The sequence below is a fragment of the Microplitis demolitor genome, chromosome 4 (assembly GCF_026212275.2).
Source record: "Microplitis demolitor isolate Queensland-Clemson2020A chromosome 4, iyMicDemo2.1a, whole genome shotgun sequence".
NCBI lineage: Eukaryota > Metazoa > Arthropoda > Insecta > Hymenoptera > Braconidae > Microplitis > Microplitis demolitor.
Window position 1 is genome coordinate 17,737,887 of NC_068548.1, and position 21,463 is coordinate 17,759,349.

A 21,463-nucleotide genomic window follows, 5' to 3' on the forward strand; every position below is an offset into this window, starting at 1 on the left:
CGCAGCCAACTTGGTGAAAAGTAGCTGTAGCAAGGTGTCGCTAGCTTGCTAGCAACTTGGCTATCAAGAGAGATAAAATAAAGTACACTTTTTCATTTTGAGATGAAATACCATCCATTCTCGTTACCATGCTCGAAGAAATGAACAGAAATATCTTTGTTACGCTCATACAATAAATAATAGATTCAAAATGATTGTTTTCAGAGACCAACTAAGAAGAAAAAAATAAAATCAAATGGAAATAGTCTTTTATCTATACCAAAGATAATCACCAATATCCCTGATTAAGAAAAATTATTTGAAATTATTCAAAACAATTTGAAGTGATTTAAAACAATTTGAATCAACTAATATATATAATAATATATAAATATACACTTAGCAAGGATTAAATCATTTTTCTCAATCAGGGATAGACAAATTAGGAGCTGGACAATCACTTTTACCTATTTAGCAAACGATAATAATAAAACACACATAAATCCATTCAATTAAAAATGCAGATAATCAATAGTGTAATATTACATCCGTAAAACCAGTAGTTAATACAGTTATCATTAACTTTGTTTCAATTGTGTTATTATAATAAAATAATTTGAAAAACGGTTGACTCTGTGGGCTAATCCCTAAATTTTCCGCTGTTTTCGAGCCCAGAAAGCTCAACAACTTCCTTATTTTTAAATTCTTAAGCTCTTCGAATTCGAAAAACGCTCGGATAAAAACAATACATTTCGATAAAAAAAATCGATCTATCAGTTGACCCTGCGGGCCAGCCCCAAAACTTCCCGCTGTTTTCGAGCTCCTGAAATTCGAAAACATTGTTGTAAATATATTTTCGAGCTCTTTCGAAAATCAGACTGAAACCAATAACTTCCCGAATTTTTGAAAAAGTATTTTTTGTCCGACGACATTTTTGCGATGAAACCAACTACTCTTCTTTATTTGAAAATTTTCAATTTTCATAACAGGAAGTTAAAAAAATTTCCGAACTAAATTTATTAAACGACACGCAATATATTGTCTTACCGCGGTAGTTCGTGATTAGAATAATTATCAATAAAGTGCCAGTATGTGATTAGATTAAAAGAACATATCACAAATTGTCATTAAGCCAATTTATTAATAGAAAATTGTTCTTTTTATAAATATCGATATCTTTCAACATTGAAACACATCAGTAAAAAATTAACTTATAGTAATAAGTCGATACAGACTTATAATAATAAGTAGATACAGAAAATAAAATAAATAGCTTTTAATAGCCATTAGTTATTTTATTTTTTTTTTTTACTATTTTCTTTATTAGAACAATTTGTTCATATACAAAATATAAAACATGGAAATATCAGAGGAAAATGGTGTTGTTAAAGAACGTTATAACAATATAAAAAAATCAGATAATGATAGTAGATCATATCGAGGTTTGATATTAAATAATGATATGAAAGTTATGCTTATAAGCGATCCAACAACACAAAAAAGTGCTGCTGCGTTAAATATTAACATTGGTAAGTAATTGGGTATAAGAAATATTTCTTTGAGTCTCTGTGTAGTAACACGCTGTACTTTAAAGTCAAAACACGACCTCATTTTAGAGTGGATTAGCCATATTTTACGGTATGATTACCGTAGTTGAATCTACCGTAAAATACGGCGTTTTTACCATAAAATACGGTGTTATTTAAATTATACAAATAATATACTATAAAGTAGGAAAGTATCCAATTATGCGGTGCCACGACTACATATCCGCGGACAAAATAACCGCACGATAAAATATCCTTAAGTAAAATTTATAAGGTAATGGTCTTTAAGTGAGGCTCCACCGATTTTTGACTATAAAATGTCTTCTGTATGCAAAAAAAAAAATCAATTACATTGAAATAAATCAACATTTGCGGTTTGTTCATGATTCTAGTGCTATTTGTCACACTTTTTTGTGTGTGGGTATATGTTTGTAATTGCACAATTACAATAGTAAATGACTATTACATAAATGACTATTTAAATGTTATTTAATCATGACAAATGTATACTCGATAATTTATATGTATTCACGAACTAAAATATTTATGTCATTAGATCATTATATTTGCAAGTCATTAATAATATTGTTATATAATAAAATTCTTATGGTAAATTTCAATAATAAAACTTTTTAAAACTTGCTTGATAATTACCAATTATCCATTATTGATTAGTTACTTAAATATATGGATTTGACGTTTTTTTGACAGCTGATATTTGACCATACAGTTATTTTGTCATGGTTACTTTGTCAACTAATTTAATTTTTGCGATAAATTTTACCATGCGGATATTATATATGTCGTGTGGTTATTTTGTCGTGAGGATGTTTTGTCGTGCGGTTATTTTGTCTCCGGAATTTTGTCGTGTGGTTATTTTGTCGCGGATATTTTGTCGGGGTTATTTTGTCTTCGGATATTTTGTTACGGAACCATTTATGCACACTCATGCGACGAATTTGCCTAATTTTTACGATAAAACTTCCGTAAATGAACGAGATTTGACTGAATATCTATTCAACAATACCGTAAAATTTGATCTACCACACTGAGAAAACAATTTGTTTAAGCCAAATAAAGATTTGTTAACTATAAACAAATCATTATTTCATTCAAATGAACTATATTTTTCTCTGAAATAAATACTAATTTGGTCCATTCAAATATGGGATTTATTTGCCTAAAACAAATCTTATTTGACTCAAATAAATTATTCTCTCAGTGTGCAGGGTAGTTACCTACCCTTATTAAAAGAAACGATTTAAAACGTTAAAAAAAAAAATTTCAATACTTTTCGATGCTTTTGAATCACCCTACTTATAGGCTTTTAATATTGTAAATAATTTCGAATCGTTCCTTTTAATCAAGGTATTTAACATTTATGACGAGAATGTGGTGACTAATATGTTCAAATATGTCCTGATTTAAATCTTTTACACAACTAAAACGTACCAGAAAAAACAGTGATATATAACGATACGGTGCCTACTTGATTAATTATTACCAATAACTAATCATTATTCGTCAAACTTGTTAAATCTTGTGCTAAAACAATTGCATTCGACGAATAATCATTGAAGTCTATAAAATATATCTGAAAAAAATTAATTTTTTAGTTTGCAATAATCCCCTTACAAAGTAAAGACTCAAACGTATCCCTGATTAAAAAAATGATTGGGAATAATTCAAAACAATTTGAAATGATTTGAAACAATTTATATCTACTAATATATAGATAGGGGAGCCTGGGGCACAAAAGCCCCCTTCAAAAATTAGGTTAAAAAATTTTTTTTTATTTTTCGTCAAATTAATTTTTTCGGGACAATTTTTTTTTAATGGTCCATTTTACCTCATACATCACATATTGGCCTAAAACGTCATAAAAACATTATAAAGGTCATAACTTGACGGAAAATGAAAAAAAAAAATAATTTTTTCGTTACACTTTTTTTTTCAAGTGGTCCATTTTACCCCACTATCACATATTGGCCTAAAATATGATAAAAACATTACAGAACTCATAACTTAACGGGAAATAAAAAAAAATTTTTTGTTAATAATTTTTTGGGGAGGGGGCCTTTGTGCCCCAGAAAAAAAAAAGTTTTTTCGATTTTTTGCAAAATTTCGACTGATTCTTCCAATATCAATGGAAAATAAATGAATTTGATGGTTAAAAGCCACAAAAAGAAAAAACTAGCTTAAAAGGGCCTTCGAGCCCCAGGCTTCCCTATACACTTAACATGGAGAAAATCATTTTTCTTCATCAGGGATAAGAGTAAAGTTAGAAACACCGGATATTATAAAAAAATGTAGTGTTGTTCAACATTCCTTCATCTTCATAATAACCCTACTTTATTGTTCATAGTTTTTAATAAAAACCCGTAAATTTATTAAATACGTTAATTGACTCTCTAAAAATGAATTAATGAAAATTATGTGACAATCACTATTTGATTGTGAATAGTCACTTGTTGCCAGTGAAAAGTACATACCGTAAAATTTGGTTATAAGATTTCTAGGGACTGTAGGAGAAAAATTTCTTGGAAATCGCTTTCCCCTACTACTATCTTTTACTCGGCAATTGATCGGTTTTCTGCATATGTGTGTGCCGTGTTTGTTTGTGCCTGCAATCCTTTTATAAGTTGGTTGACGTTTGTCATTTATCTACTTACATATACTTTATTAACTTATAAAAGGACTACAAAAACAATTTCCTTCACGACAACCAAAAAACTTCGTTAGTGGAACTGGAGTGGGGGTAACACTTCGAGATGAACGAAAAAGATTGAAAGGGAAGTAACTTATAGCCGAGTAAAACTTATAACCAGGTTGTCCTATGCTACCATTTTATATAATGGCATACTTTTCACAAGTAAACAGTGAACATTCAGTATTTTCACTATTTCAAATTTAAGAGAGTACGTTTTTTCCTTCAGGAGTTATGAATGATCCGGATGAATTGCCAGGATTGGCTAATTTTTGTGAACATATGTTATTTTTTGGATCAGAAAAATATTCTGATAAAAACGAATACGTCACATATATATCAGATCACAATGGTCATTATAATGCTACAGTAGATTTTGACTATACTGCATATTACTTTGATGTCGCATCTGAATATTTCGAAGGAGCATTAGATCGATTAGCCCAATTTTTTTTAAACCCACTTTTCAATGAATCAGTAGTCGACTCTGAGGTTAATAATATTAATTCAGAGTTTGAAATGCGATTAAACGATGATGATGCTCGTATTGATCAGATAATACGCTCATCAATAGATCCAAAACACCCGTATGCTAAATTTTCCACAGGAAATAAAAATACCTTGATTGATAATCCTAAACAAATGGGAATAGATATACGAAGCGAATTAATTAAATTTTATAAAACATGGTACTCATCTAACCTAATGGCGCTTACTGTTTTCGGAAACCAAAGTCTTGATGAGCTAGAAGAAATCGTTACCAAAAAATTTTCAGAGGTAATCAATAAAAATGTACAGCTCCCATCATTGACTGATTACCCTCCGAACGACGAATCTTATATGCATAATTGGTCCATTGTACCAGTTAGAAACGAAAACAAATTAACTGTATTATTTCCAATGCCTACTTTGGCTTATAATGATTACTATAATTCTTCACCGATCGAATTTTTTAGCGCACTTTTTAATACAGTGGGAGATGCATCATTATCATCGGTCCTAAAGAAACAGGGATTGATAACAGAAATTACAACTACAAGCATGGAAAAACACTGGGGAGGTACATTTTCATTGTTATGTATCAATATAAAATTAACTGACACGGGTTTAAATAAAATTGACGATATAATGATGTTAATATTTCAATACATTCAAATGTTACGACCTAATGAACATCTAGAGTCATTCTTTAATGAGTGTCAGCAGATGGATAAAATGAAGTTTGATTTTGAAAGTAAAATTGAACCAATAAATTATGTTCTATCAGTAGCACACAATTTACGACTACATCCTGTTGAAAATGTTCTCACCAAAGGTGATCGTTTCAGCAAATGGAATCCAAATGTCATTAACTCAGTATTAGATAATTTAGTACCACAAAAAGTTCGAATTTACATTACAGCAAAAGATTTTGAAAACATTGCCAATGAAACCGAACAATGGTATGGTACTCGCTATAAAAAAAACAAAATATCTAATAATCTTGTTAACAAATGGATAAAACCAGGCGTTAACTTAGAACTAAAGTTGCCATTAAAAAACGAATTCATCCCAACATCATTCGATATTAAAGCAGATGCAAAAAATGCTACAATTGATAAGTATCCAGTGATTATAAAAGAAAATCCATTAATGCGCGTTTGGTTTAAACAAGATGATGAATTTCGTTTACCAAAAGCTGGATTAGCAATCAAAATTGATAGTCCATTTTTCGTAATGGATGCAATCGGTATTAATATGACGAAATTGTATGTTGCTATATGCAATGATTTATTAAGTGATTGTTCATACTATGCAAATCTTGCTGGGTCAAAGTTTCGAATTGAATCAGAACAAAATGGCATCGAAATAATAATCACCGGGTTTGATGATAAAATTAATGTTTTATTAAACAAAATTATTGATACAATGTTCCATTTATCAGTAGATAATGATCGTTTTGAATATTTGAAGAAGCAATACAATAATGAACTATTGGATTTTGAAGCTTACCCACCATTTGCGCAAGGAATACACTATCAAAAAGTTTTAATTAACAATAACATGTTACCGTTAGATAACTTACCCAAATTTATGTCATATGTAACAATAGAAAGATTCAAAAACTTTATGCAAAATTTTTTCGAAAGACTACATATTGAGTGTTTAATTCACGGTAATTTGACGGGAGTTGAAGCTCAAGCCATTGCTAAATCACTTGGAGATAAGTTGAAAAAAGATCCAGTAAATAATGAGGAACGTAGTGCTTTTGTACCACTTTCGCCGAAACAATTAATGTTAGATCGTGCTATAAATCTTAATGATGGTAAACAATGCTATATTACTTTTTTCAAGTTTTTAATGAATAATCAATCATTCATTTTTATTAACTCTCAATAGGCTGTAATTTTTCTTATGAAATTAAAAATAAAACTAGTCCTGAATCGTCAATTGTTGTGTACTATCAAACTGGAGTAATTTCAACAGAATCCGATATGCTTCTCGCATTGCTTAATCAAATTATTGCACAACAAGTTTTTAATATCTTACGAACCCAAGAACAACTCGGTTATATGATTTTCTCAGAGATTACTCAAAGTGCATGTGAAAAAGGACTTTCAATTATAGTACAAAGCGAAAAACATCCGAAATTTTTGGATGAACGAATTGAAGCATTTTTAGAGTCTATGAAGGTATTTATGTTACTAAATATAGAACTTTTCTTCATTCAGTACAGAGGAACTTCATTAACTTGAACATTTAGTCTACGAAGAAGCCGAAATTTCTTGGAATTTCCGAATTAACCCGTCAGCACTCCCGTTATGAGAATTTTGTTCACAGGACACTATTTAAATTATAGGATGTCGCTATTGTGCAGGCGAGACACTATAACAAACGGGAGTACTGAAGAGTTAATGAATTCCCCTTCTTCCTTAAAAAGTAAACTTTGACGAATGCGCTCTTACGCCATTCGAAAATATATCGCGTTACTAAAACCATAAGGGCGTATAAAAAAACTTTTTTGCTTCAATCAATGTAAAAATGTTGACAACATTAGAATCTATTGAAAAAACGAAAGAAATTTTTTTTTTGTTTTACGCCTTTTTGGTTTTAAGAAAAAATTTTTTTAAAATCATAAGGGCGTATCCTGTTTTTTCGATTTATTATCAATTATAGGTAAGAGTAAGAAAAAAAATTGCCAGCGTAATAAAAATTATCACTCCACAATTTAATTTATATGAACAAATATTTATTTAAGTGAAAAAACAAATAAAAAATAGAGAAAAAATAAATTCATCAGGGTATTAGTCCTATACCATCTCCATCGTCAGAATCATCTGTACCTAAGAGTATGAAAAAAATTTTTTTAATTTTTTTTAGAACATAACTTGACAATAATAAAAAAATTTATAAACTATTACCATCGCTGAAAATTAATCTTTAATAATATTGATAATATTTTTGTGGGACGGTGCCTGATGCACAAAAATGATTTAGGTCATTAAACTTGCTTTGATATATTGGTATTCTAGAACCATAACAATTCTCAAGAACAACGGTAATTGATTTTTGAAAATAAAAAGAAAAAAAAAAAAACAGGAAACAGAAAATGAAACTTTGATTGAAAAATGAAAAAATGCACCTTTGAAAAATTGAACAATCTAAATGTGCATTTTTTTAATTTGATTAAATTAAATTTCACAGCACTCATAGAATTTAGAATTTTTTCGTTCCCGAATTATGCATATTTTTTACATTAATTGTTGAATTAAAAAAATTGTGACAAACTTAAGATTCGATCAAAATTAAATAAAGAAATTTGGTTTTTTATTCAAATAAATATTTGTTCAGATAAATTAAGTTGTGGAGTGATAATTCTTATTACCCTTGCAATTTTTTTTCTTACTCTGACCTATAATTAATAATAAACCGAAAAAATAGGATACGCCCTTATGACTTTAAAAAAATTTTTGCTTAGAACCAAAAGGGCATAAAACAAAAAAATTTTTTTTTTCGTTTTTTCCATAGATTTTAATGTTTTCAATATTTTTACATTGATTGGAGCAAAAAAAAAATTTTATACGCCCTTTTGGTTTTAGTAACGCGATATATATTAGGGAATATATATCGGCAAAATAGCATACATCACATAAATGATGCATAAATATAAATACACATACAAATGGATAGCATCGGGAGAGAGATAGCGTAGTTGTAGTGGGGGTCAAAATTCAAAGGAAGTTCCGAGATGATGGAATCCGAGTTAATGAAGTTCGACTGTATGACAAGAAATATTTATTTTTTCTCTTTTCTTAGACTTTTTTGATGAATATGTCCGAAAGTGATTTTGATAATTACAAAATGTCGTTGAAAAATGGCCTTATGACAAAACCTAATTCTATGCCAGCATTATTACTAAACTTCAAAACTGAAATATTCGGACAAAGCTATGAATTTCAACGTAATATTATGAACGTTAACTGCATGGAAGAAATCACAAAACAAGAAATTATTCAATTTTTTGAGGTTTGAAAATATCAGAATTAGTTATCAAATATCGTTACTTTATGATTATTTAATTTCATAATTCATTAATTATTTATTAACTGTACAGGAAAAATTTATAAACAAAACAAGTAGGCGCAAAGTGGCTGTTTACGTTGTTTCTACAATAACTCATAAAAACGGATCAGAAAGTCCAGATCAACCGAAATCTAACGGAAGTAGACTTTTACCTATGCCAGCAATAATAAGCAACATAGATGAATTCAAAGCTGGACAATCGCTTTACTCACTTTTAAAAAACAATTATTGATTAGAAAATTTATAAGTTTATTCAATTAAAAATTTAGATAAATTATATAATGTTACAATATATACTTTGATAGTGTATATATTGAATTGAATGCAATTATAATAAACTTTATCTCAATTACGATAATAAAAAAAAATGTTTAAAATAAATTTATTAAACGACACGCAATGTATTATTTCAATAATTGATTAGAATTATCACAAAAATATCAGCACATGATTAGATTAAAATAACACATTACAAATTGTCTTTATTGAGTCATATGATTGAGTTAATCGTATAAATAGGTAGTCTAGGGTAGAGGTGCCGTTTTGATCACTTTAGGGTAGTTTTGGACACTTGAAAAATTTAAATAAAATAATTTCTAAAAGACCTAATGACATAATTAATTTTAAAAATGCGACTAAAGGTACTTTTATTCTACTATTAAAATGAAAATTTTATTTTATATTTTTTCATGAATTTAAATGAAGTATTAAACGTACAAAAATGGAGCCACAAATGGTACTTTTACCCTATTTTTGGTTAGAGGTATACTGACTCTGATTTCTCAATAATTCAGTATATCACTAGCCTTACTCCAAAATGCCCAAATTGCGGACAAGCACACGAAGCCCTATCCAAGAGTTACTCACAGTGGCAAATCCAACAAGAAATAATTAATTACAGCATCAAAAACAAAATCACTAGGAATGAGGCCAGACTATCACCAATATCCAATGAAAGATCGGTGTACTTTGATGGTTAATCTGACACAATGATGGAATATATTGAAGGAACTAATGACTAGGAAACTGATCCAGGTACCGAAGAAGAGCAAGACCAAGTACCTATAAAAATCCAAGGAGAGCAACCAATCAGAATATATGCCAGCCCTCTTGACCAGCAAGAAATGAGGCGATATATGGATGGAATTGTAGAGCAAATAGTCAAAACCACGATGGAGAAATACATGGAGAAAATAGTGGGTAGAATACTAGCCACATTCCTAGTATCAGTCAATTTACGGATGAAATTCACAATGTTGTGGAGCAGATCGAGATGGAGGACTCGTTACAGTCATCCTCCCGTCCGCCATTGACACCAGATAACCAGCAAGAAGAAACAAGCAAACAGCAGGAATGCACCACCTCTAGCTAGATGGTGGAACGACGAGTGCAGCAACAAGATCCGAAATAGAAGGAGTGCTGTACGCCGCTTTTTTCAGCACCCAAGACAGAGAACATACAAGGAAGCAATTAATGTGTACGAAGAATTCAAATAAAACCGCAAGGAAAGCCAAAAAACTAGTGTGGAAGACATTTTGTGATACAATCAATGGATATCAACAAGATATGGGGAGTAGTTAAGGGTTTTAAAAGGAGGTTCGCACAAAGAAAGACCACAGAAACTTTCTCTCTGGAAGACCCGGAAATCCAGGAGGTAATTGGTAAATTTACCAGCACTTCACAAGTGAACTCAGATGACATGGAAAGTATTCAGCAAGAGCCATTTCTTTAAAAAAATAAAATTAAACAGTACTATATAAATTATTTGTGATAACCCGAGGAAAAATGTTTATATATAATCATACATAATTATATATAACTATACATGATTATATATAATTATATATAATCTTGCATATATATCCATATATAATTATATATGATGATATATGATCATATATAATACAATATTTAAACGGAGAAAGTCATATGTCGCGTCATATATAATTATATATGATTATATATAATGATATTCCGAGAAATTTTTTTCATATAGAATCATATATAATTATATATAATCTTATATATATATCCATATATAATTGTATACAATCATTAGGGTGTTTAAAAAAAAAAATAATTTTTTCTTTCATGGTATTCAAAAATTTAAAGTACCAAGTTTTTCAATCGGTTGAATTTCATATAATTTTGTGAAATTATTCAATGTTTCCCAAAATTTTATATAAGTTTTTTTAAATTTCACATCACAACAGAAAATCAAAAAATTTGAAGAAACTTAATAAAATTTTATATAATTATCATCGAGGCCGACAAAAATAAAATTTCATATAAGTTCATGGAGTTTTTTTAAATTGTGTAAAAATCCATCACGAAAACTTATGAACTCGGTCTTTACTGGCATTTCACTCTAAATACATCAATTAAGCACATGACTTGAACTCTCGTGATGTGGGCCAGTGATCAACGTTCAGGGTTACCAGCCAAAAGGAGCCGTGTTCGAACCCAGCAGATGTTCCAGGATTTTTTCATTATTTCCTGCGATCAATTCTTGTTTCTGAATTTGTAATGCGTTCGCGCGGTAATAACCAAATCAAAAATTTGGTATTTAATTTTTTTTTTTTTTTTCAAAAATATTTTTTAATTATATATAACTTGATTATATATAATTATATATAGTTATATATAATTATATACAGTTATATATAATTATATATGATTATATTTGGCCATTTTTCATATATGATTATATATAATCGAGTTATATATAATTTTATATGATTTTATATAAAAATTTTTTCTCGGGAACACTACTTAATTAACTTCATGTGTCATTTCTTTATATTTATATAAGCCATTCATTAACTATTAATAAATCTTATTTGACTCGAATAAATATTTTTATCAGTGTACGTTTATGGTAGTTTAAAGGAGTTGAAAATTTTTAAAAAGTGGGGAGCACTGTCTGAGACTGGCCTTAATAGCCATCTATTTGTTTTGGAAAAACCATAGGTTGAGTCGCCCAGATAACCAGAGTTTCAGCGCAATTACTTGAGCTGAAACTTTTGTCGTCTCAGTGACGTACGGTGCACATAAAAAATTTCAGTTCAACTTTTGAGTGCTCTTTGACGTCAAATTTCACATGAATTTGACGTAATTTTAAAGCTGCTATTTGACGTCTGTGAGATATTAAAACTTGAGACGCAACAAATGACGTCAACAAGACCTCAAGTGTAGAGATATTTTTTACCTTTTGATTTTTGAATTTACTTCGTTGAATAGTTGCTAGATGGCGCAAGCTGGCTTCTCTTTAATATGAATCTTTCCCTTTTATAATTACTAAAATCACGCAGAATGTTAATTTTTCAAATCAAATGTTACACAATAAAATTATATTGTTTTGTTATTAATTATCATTTAGAATATCTTTTATAAGGATGAAAAGTACAACTAGATACACTCTTGTAATTGTATAAAGATTTATTCTGCCCAATCAATTTGCTAGAGAAACTAAGAAAATATATTTTTATTAAGTCCAACACCGAAAATTGCTTAATAAAATTTATTTTAAGTTTGCAGACAATAATTGCTAAACAAAAATAATAAGTTGCAGAAAAAATAATTAAAAATTCTAATTCAGTTCTATATGATCTATTAGTTTATTCTGGCGGTTGCTTGACTCGAACATTGAGCTATAAAATTTTTAACTCATAAGAAATTTTATAAGACTTAATGCGATACAGAATTCATTATCTTCATAGTATAGTATTTATAAGTAGATGAAATTCATCAATTTAAAATGTATAAATTCTTCTACTTTCGCCATCTAGTGATGGAATTTATAAGACTGCATTATCTAGTGAACGTTAAAATTACCTTCTGAAACGGTAAAATCGAATGTAATCAGTTTAGGTCAACTTGAGCTACTACTGCGGTCGAATTTCGCTACTCAATTTTGATGCCTCGAGTACGTCAAATAGCGGCTTTAATCTGACGTCAAATTTACGCTCAATTTGACTGTTGTTTGAGCTCATGAAGAATAGATAACTATCATCTATTCTTCTAACTGTCATCTATTCTTCATGGTTGAGCTCAGCTGGCTATCAGGGTAGATGCCTCTGAAAACACGATATCTAGATGAGAAATGTACGTCAAATTCAAAATTTAGTTCTACTTTTAGCTACGAGAGAGAACTCTATCCATTACAATAAATAGTCATAACAGTCGTGATTTGTGATTACTATCGAGATTTCAGAGCAATATAGGTAGTAGATTTTATCCAAACATTAAAATAGAAATGGTGATCACACGATGACAGAAAAAGATCATTTTATTTTACCAATACATTCAAATAACAACAACATGGCAAATATATTCCGTTCATCGTTTCGCAACTTTTTTATATTTTTTATAATATACATAATTGGATTTTCATATTTAGTGGGTAAGTTTAAATACATTAATAATAAATTACTCATATAAACAACTTTACATGCGTATTAATAATTTTGATTTAAAAAACGCGGCAATTTTAAATAAACAATTTTCAATAAAATTAAACTAAAATTTTATTTATTTAAATTGATAAATAATTCATGTACATATATTTAATTACAGTTTACTTAGAGCAAAGTAAATGGGACAGTACTGAAAAGACATTAAATAATTTAGCTAAAACAGTAAAAGATCAAAATGAATTAATTGAACAAATTTACCAATTTAATGATCAATTAATAAATAATGTTAATAAAAAAAAAATAATAAATAAAAATGCACCGACAATATTTGCCATAACACCAACATTTGCTCGGCCAGTACAAAAAGCTGAATTGACACGACTGGCCCAAGCATTTCTCCATGTACCCAATTTCCATTGGATTGTTGTTGAAGATTCACCAGTACGTACAAAATTAGTAACACAATTTTTATGGGAAAGTGGTTTAACTTATCAACATCTGAATGCCATCACACCTTCTAATTATAAATTGGGAATAAATGATCCGCATTGGAAAAAACCACGTGGTGTTGCACAAAGAAATACTGCTCTAACTTGGTTGAGAAATAATCATAATTCAAGCACAAATGGTATTGTTTACTTTGCTGATGATGACAATACCTACTCTGTTAAATTATTCAAAGAGGTAAGAATTCAATCAATCATCTACATAGCATGTAATTATTAATATATTTAAGATAATTTTTATTTGAATACCTGCTGTTTTCAATATATCAGTTTTGCAAGAAATATATATTAGGCATTATAAATTATTTATTATTTTATATATTAATAATATACTCATTTTTTAAATCTGTTTTTTTATTTGATACTTCTATTAATTGAGTCAATTACTTTTATCATTAATTAATTACATTTATATACGGAATATAAATAAAAAGTATGCGTAAAAACTAAATTTTTTCTTATTATTTCATAATTACGCGATTTAATTTTTTTATTACAGTCAATAGTTAATTATAATCCGTAATATATAAGTATAATCCGTATATAGTTAATTATAATTATAATCCGTCTTTGAATCAAAACAGGTTTATTCGTATTTAAATTGCCATTTCACAATTGTATTATTTATTTATTTATTTAACGCATTTTTTCAATTTACAAATAATACATACAGATGCATTAGCTGGTTTTCAATATATAAGTAATAAAAGAAAATTACAATTTTAATTTTTCAACATAAGAATACACTTGAACAATTATCTAGTAGGGCTTTAGCTGAAGATTTAAAAACTAGCAAAAGTATACCTCCGAAGTAGTTTAAGTTTTCGGAATATTTATTCATCGTGTTTATAAGTTTATATTTTGGGAAATGTTTTACATGATTCTTTTCGGTGGTTGGCATATTTACTAATCGAGTTTGTCTGAGTTCTTGTTTAGGTTAAATGAAATCCATAGATCTAAGTAAATCCGGAGAAACTATCATATTATTAATAAGTTTGGAAAAGAAGCATAACTCTGAATAATCCAGTCTAGTAGTTAATTTATACAGTTTCAATTTATCATATTACTCTTTAACACTGGTTATTATTCCTTTTGTTCTTAGTTTAGATACTGCAAATTTTATGAACTTGCGCCGTATGGATTCAATCATATCTACCAGATAGAATTGATACACGCAGATAATTTTTGAGTAAAAATTATCCATAAAATTTGATACTGTAAGAACATCTAGCCAGTAACTAAATTTTTACTGTTTTTAGTATAAATTGCACTTTATTTACATGCTATTGACTAGCATATTTGACAATGTGTATGAGAAAAACAGATATTCTCCACATATTCTCACAGTATCATACTTTTTGGGTAATTTTTATTAAAAATTCCTCTGCATGTACGGAAACTAAATTGTTACCATAGTCCAGTAATGCTCTAACTAGGGCATTAAACAACCTCGTGAGAGTTACCACATTACAATCATTACCTATTCTAATTATGCAGCCCAATATTTGACTGGGTTTAGTTATAATTTTATTTATATGTAACTTAAAAGTAAGTTTCTCATCTACAATCACGCTAATAGCTATAATTAAATAAAATAGTGTCGCTAATTGGTGCTCTGCAAATAATTTGATTTTTTACTTTTAACTTGTGTTAAATAATTTATAATAAGTATTTATGGACGTAAATACTAAATTTTTTTTATAAAACTTAAATATTCATGAAATAGACAAACAAAACTTTAAATTATTTTTTAAATTCAATAAATAATATTATTGTGAATTTTTCCACAAAAATTTATAATACTTTATTACATGTACATTAAACATACAATATAGTATTTAATTTTTATTTACAAATACTCGATATTCTTTAAAATTGGGCATTAAATGCTAAACAAATTTTACTTAAACAGGATTTTAAACTCAATGATATGACTCATAAACAATGACGTATAAAATATTCGTAAATGATATTAATCTACGTGTACATTTTTTTTCTTGCTTTTATGTTGAATAATGATTCAAGGTCCCGTGATTACAATCAGAAAGACGTGTACGTTGAAAAGTAATTATTACAATAATGATAAAAAAAAGTTAAATGTTTTACTATTAAAACTTATACTTACTTACGATGTAATACGACTATTATATATATATATATATATATATATATATATATATATATATATATATATATATATAAATTGTCCTGTAGATGAAAAACGTATGATTTTTTAAAAATAAAATTCCAAAACATTTAACTAGATAAATTTATTTATCTATATTTATCTATTTATATATTTATATATATATATATATGTATATATATATATATATATATATATATATATATTTATAAATAAAATTTTAATAAAAAAAACTGTATAGGATGACATTTATTTAATTACTTATTCATCTACTTATGGTAATTAGCATTATGTATAAAAATTAAACATGTAATTTAAAAGAAAAACAAAAAATTATTAATTAAATCATAGATAATACACCATATTGTACATTAGGATGTTTAAAAAAAACAACAAATTTTTTTTTCTATGGTGTCCAAAAATTGAAAGTATAACTAAAAATAAAAATTTTGGTACCAATTCAGACTCTTAATAATAATATTAAAGTTTGCTTCAATCCATTTTTCTATTTTTCATTTAAATAACACGGGAAAGAAATTTTTTTTTTTTTTTTAGAATTTTCAAGCTCACAAACCAATGGACTGATTTCTATGCCCTGTAAATTTTTTTGTAGGAAATTGAAGGCTCTATAAAAAAAGTCTCTTATCATTTTTTGATAAATCCCACTGTTCAAAAGTTATTTAAGCTTCAAGTCAAATTTATAGTAAATTTTGAGATTTTTTTACTTTTCCGGCGAAAGTATCAGTCTTAACAAAAAATGTTGTAAGGACATTTTTGTAGAAAATTTTATTCGCTACAAATTATTACAAATAAAGATTTTCGAAATTCCACATTGTTTACAAGTTATTTTCATTTCAATGTCAAGCTCTTAAAATCAATCAGAAATCTATTTTTTTAAGAGTTTGACATTGAAATGAAACTAACTTGTGAACATTGCGGAATTTCGAAAAACTTTATTTGTAATAATTTGTAGCGAATAAAATTATCTACAAAAAGTTCCAATGACATTTTTTGATAAGACTGATACATTTGCCGGAAAAGTAAAAAAATCTCAAAATTTACTATAAATTTGACTTGAAGCTTAAATAACTTTTGAACAGTGGGATTTATCAAAAAATGATAAGACTTTTTTTGTAGAGCGTTCAATTTCCTACAAAAACATTTACAGGGCATAGAAATCCTTCGATTGGTTTGTGAGCTAGAAAATTCTAAAAAAAAAAAAAAAAAATTTTCCCGTGTTATTTTAATGAAAAATAGAAAAATAGATTGAGGCAAACCTTAATAATAAACCTTAATCACTATTAAGAGTCCGGATTGGTACCAAAATTTTTATTTTAGTTATACTTTCAATTTTTGGATACCATAAAAAAAAAGAATTTGTTGTTTTTTTTTAAACATCCTATTGTACATGCAAATATTATTACGCGAATTTAATTGGTATATTTATTTATTTAATGCCTTCGGCAATTTTACAAAAGAAATAACCGTAACATAAAGTGTAGAGTATTATGCTGAATTAATAACAACCATAATATCTGAAAGCTAAATACAAATGGTTACATATCTAAATATCACATGTCAAAATATCATACAATAAATTATTACATGTATAATTATCATTTGCTCAAATATTGCAATGTTTCAATGTCATATGAAAAATTATTATATTTGTTAACATAAATTATATTAGCCATCGAATATCTGTATGTACACGATTTTTATGATATTTTTTTGCATGATATTTCTATACTGTGAAATTCGGGCGCATGCCCTAGTAGCATTTTTAAGGAAGTTTTACGTAAAAATTTGTATCTTTAGTCTTCAGCAAGTCTGCATCATCAGTCTTAAACAAGTCTGAGGAAAGATACTTCTGTAATATATTGTAACGAATGTGAAACTGATCCTTTAAAATATTTGAACAACTAGAAAACAAATGCCTTCTTCTCTTGTTTTATAGAAGCGCGACTAGTCAGTTAGTCTTAATTTGACAGCATAATAGCACACATCTGTATTCAATAAACTATATCTCTTGCCTTTCTTTTACTGCTGTTAATTGTAGTGTTGATATTTCTAATTTGAGTGTGTTATCAATTTAGTATAAGTGATATTAATTTATCAGTTATCAATTAGTACAATATGTTAGGTAAATCTGGAGTGCTATGATACTTGCTTAAGGCGTATTAGTTCAGATTTACTGCAGAATTGCTTAAGATACTTGAACATAGCTACCCTTACTTCGTTACTTCGTGATCCGTCTATTTAGTGTTAGTTATTTATGAAAGACATCTTTTTCAAGTCTTGTTTAAATCTACCGTAAGAAACTTGTTGAAGGACATTCGTCAAGTAACTTGCGTGATATTGCTACTAGGGTGATATTCTGAGAGATGATAATTAGACGAAAGATATTTTCTTACATGATGTTTTAATATGTGATATTTTGGCTTTGATATTTAGTCGTGACACCATACAAATATTTGTTTTCGCTATAAGGGAAATATAAAAATCACCATAATCACTAATTATCACCAGATATGTTAATTAACAATTACTCTTTTGTCCTCACTTTTTATCTTTCCATCTCGAAGAGATTAACCTCCGCAACTTCGTTAATAACCTTTTAAATATAATAACTTTTTAACATTCTCTGAGGAAGATGAGAAGGATCCTATAAATTATATTTAATATTGCAGATGGAGAAAATAAAAGTAGTTGGTGTTTGGCCAGTAGGTTTAGTAGGTGGTTTAATGGTCGAACGGCCTATTTGTGACAACACAACAAACAAAGTTACTGGATTTAATTCATTATGGAAACCCGACCGACCGTTTCCTATAGATATGGCTGGTTTTGCAGTGAATCTCAAAACAATACTTGAAAAAAACGACGCAAAGTTTTCGTTTCATGCTAAGCCCGGTTATCAAGAATCAGAATTTCTTGAGCAAATGGTTACACGAGATCAATTAGAACCACTGGCTGATGGCTGCACAAAAGTATTTTCATTTAAATTTCGCATTTTTTTTTCTTTTCTTTTTTTATTGAATCTTAATTTTTAATTCATTTTATTAAACAGGTTTACGTCTGGCATACGAGGACTGAATCTCCGCAGTTACGAGATGAACAACGCTTAATAAAATTGGGAAAAAAGTCTAATGACAATATCGAAGTGTAGTAATTTTTTAAAAATTTATTTACTTACAATTTGTGTTCGATATTTACTTTATTTATCAATCGAATATTTAATGTTGTCTTGTTAATGATATTTAGGTCTATTCACTTTTATATATATATATATATTTTTTTATTTTATTTTATTAGAAATGTTCAGTAAGAGTTATTCTAACTTTTCTTGTCAAATATTGACATATACTCATTACATTAAATACGTGTTGATAAAAATAAATATTCAAACTGAGTGATATTTTATCAGAATATTAACAACAACTTTTCTTTTTTATTTGTATATTTAGAAACTATATTTAAAATAGCATTGACTTTACTTAATAATTCTTTAATATTGAAGATAATAATTTAAATGATATATTAATTTAAAAAAAAAAAGTTGTCAATTATTAGTTAATATATTTTTTATTCGGAAGAATTATCAGATGCTTATAGTCATTGAGTCCTAAGACAAATTATAAATCTATATCATTAAAAAAAAGACTGTTCTATACTATTAGCTCAAAAAATAATTTGTTGTACAAATAAACTATTTATAAATTTATCTTTTCGATTACTTTATTTTTAGGAGACTAAATAGATTTTATTTTAGTGTAAAAATTTTTTCCTCTACCCTTCAATAAATTGGAAAAGTAACTGGGGAAAAATATTAATTTGGTCATCAGCAAATATTAACGTTATATTTTAAGAATATGTACTCAGATCAAAGCCTTAAAATTATTATATAATTAACTCAAATTTTATAGACAGTAAAATAAATTTTTTTAACGTTTGTACAAATATTTTACTGGTAATAAATTTTGTATTCAAACAATGCAAACACTAGAGAATTTGAAAAAATTCTACCTCATTTAAATAAGAAATCTTGAAAAATTCGACCAGTTGAACTTTGGAAATTAAAACAAATTCAAATTTTTTTAACTTCTATTCTGATTAGAATTATCGAAAATTCCAATCATTTCTGCGACTTCAATCGGATTTTATTCTATAAGAGAATAAGAAAAGTTATATAGTAGCCACATTTCTGGAAAACCTGGAAATGTCAGGGAATTATATATATTCTGGAAAAGTCAGGGAATTTCGTCACAGAGCTGGAAAAATTTTTACTTTATTTTTTTTTTAACTGAAAAATACGATAAATTTTTTTTCCTGTCAAAACTGTTAAAAAGGTGGTGCGTCGCAAATGTGATTCAATAAGGTACCCGCGGGTAATAAGGCCTTTTCGGGTAATAAGGGTTAAGTGACAGAAATAATATTTAAAATAACCGCCTCCGCTAAAGGCTACTCTAGTAGATGGGTACTGCATAGAGATGTTACAAGTTTATAGAGTCCCGATACCACATTCCCTGTCTTCTATATTTCATCATCCGTCATGATGTTGTAGCGCAGAAGAAATGATAAAAAACAATCTAGTCTTCTGATTCTTAAAAAGGATACTAATAGTTTTAAGTGCTGTTGAACAAAACATCTAGTCTTCTGTCTTTAAAAAAGTATTGTTGCTAAATTTAAGTGATGACTCATCTCTAATACCAATTTTATTGAGTATAATTAAACTATTCCAGTTTGTTTAACCCATAGGCCTTATTACCCTTCCGTAGTAAAATAAGGCCTATTCGTATGGTTTTTGTAAAAGTTGAATTTTTTGTTTATTTGTAGTATAAATTACCATTACTTCATTATAATTTATGGCTAATGTATTGAATAAAGATTTATGATACATTTCGATAATTAAATGCAATATTTTCGATTCTATTCAAAATCTCCCTTAACTAGGCCTTATTACCCGCCGGTACCTTATAATCTTGAAAAAAAATTCGTAGAAATTGATTCCAATAGAGAAAACATGAAGCAGTTAGAATTAAAAAGGCTGTTAGAAAAACAAAGTCTTCGTAGAAACCAATCGTCAGGATCTTCAAGATATTAATATGCATATTGACACAATAAAAAACCAAAACATTAAATGTATACATGAGTATTGAATTAATAAGTTTCACTATATTTATTATACGCGTACTTGATTAATATTTTATTAATATTCTATAAAACGTTTTTATTTATGAAATTTATTTTATTGAAGATAAAAAATTTATTTATATTTTATTATAGAGTAAGTTATATAAAAACATGGATTAAAAATAAAAAATTATTCATTTAATAAATAAAAAAAACCTATGAAAATTGACAAATAATAAAATCAAGTTTCATTTAACGACTAAGATTGATTATTTATTGAACTGACTTATATCGTTTTATTTTGAATTAAATAGATATTTTCAATTATTTAATATTACTACATATGGTCAGGGAATTTGTTAATTATTTGACTGGAATGTTTAGAAAAGTCAGAGAATTTGTTTCAAAAATCTGTGGCCACCATAAAAGTTTCTAAAACTCAATAATTCCAAACTTTTATACTAATTAGT

General features: G+C 27.8%; 2 protein-coding genes across 2 annotated transcripts; both read left to right on the forward strand.

The window, feature by feature from the left end:
• The first annotated feature begins 1,125 nt into the window (after positions 1–1,125).
• Positions 1,126–9,173, forward strand: LOC103579756 (insulin-degrading enzyme). The gene is made up of 5 exons (XM_008561271.3): positions 1,126–1,508; positions 4,463–6,538; positions 6,613–6,905; positions 8,530–8,739; positions 8,828–9,173. Exons 1-5 carry the CDS (start codon positions 1,337–1,339, stop codon positions 9,026–9,028), a joined length of 2,952 nt encoding a protein of 983 aa, XP_008559493.1. The 5' UTR covers positions 1,126–1,336; the 3' UTR covers positions 9,029–9,173.
• A 3,318-nt stretch (positions 9,174–12,491) lies between these two features.
• Positions 12,492–19,333, forward strand: LOC103579755 (galactosylgalactosylxylosylprotein 3-beta-glucuronosyltransferase I). Its single transcript, XM_008561270.3, has 4 exons — positions 12,492–13,198; positions 13,372–13,895; positions 18,554–18,850; positions 18,931–19,333. The coding sequence occupies exons 1-4, from the start codon at positions 13,066–13,068 to the stop codon at positions 19,027–19,029; spliced, it is 1,053 nt and encodes a 350-aa protein (XP_008559492.1). The 5' UTR covers positions 12,492–13,065; the 3' UTR covers positions 19,030–19,333.
• The last annotated feature ends 2,130 nt before the right edge of the window (positions 19,334–21,463 follow it).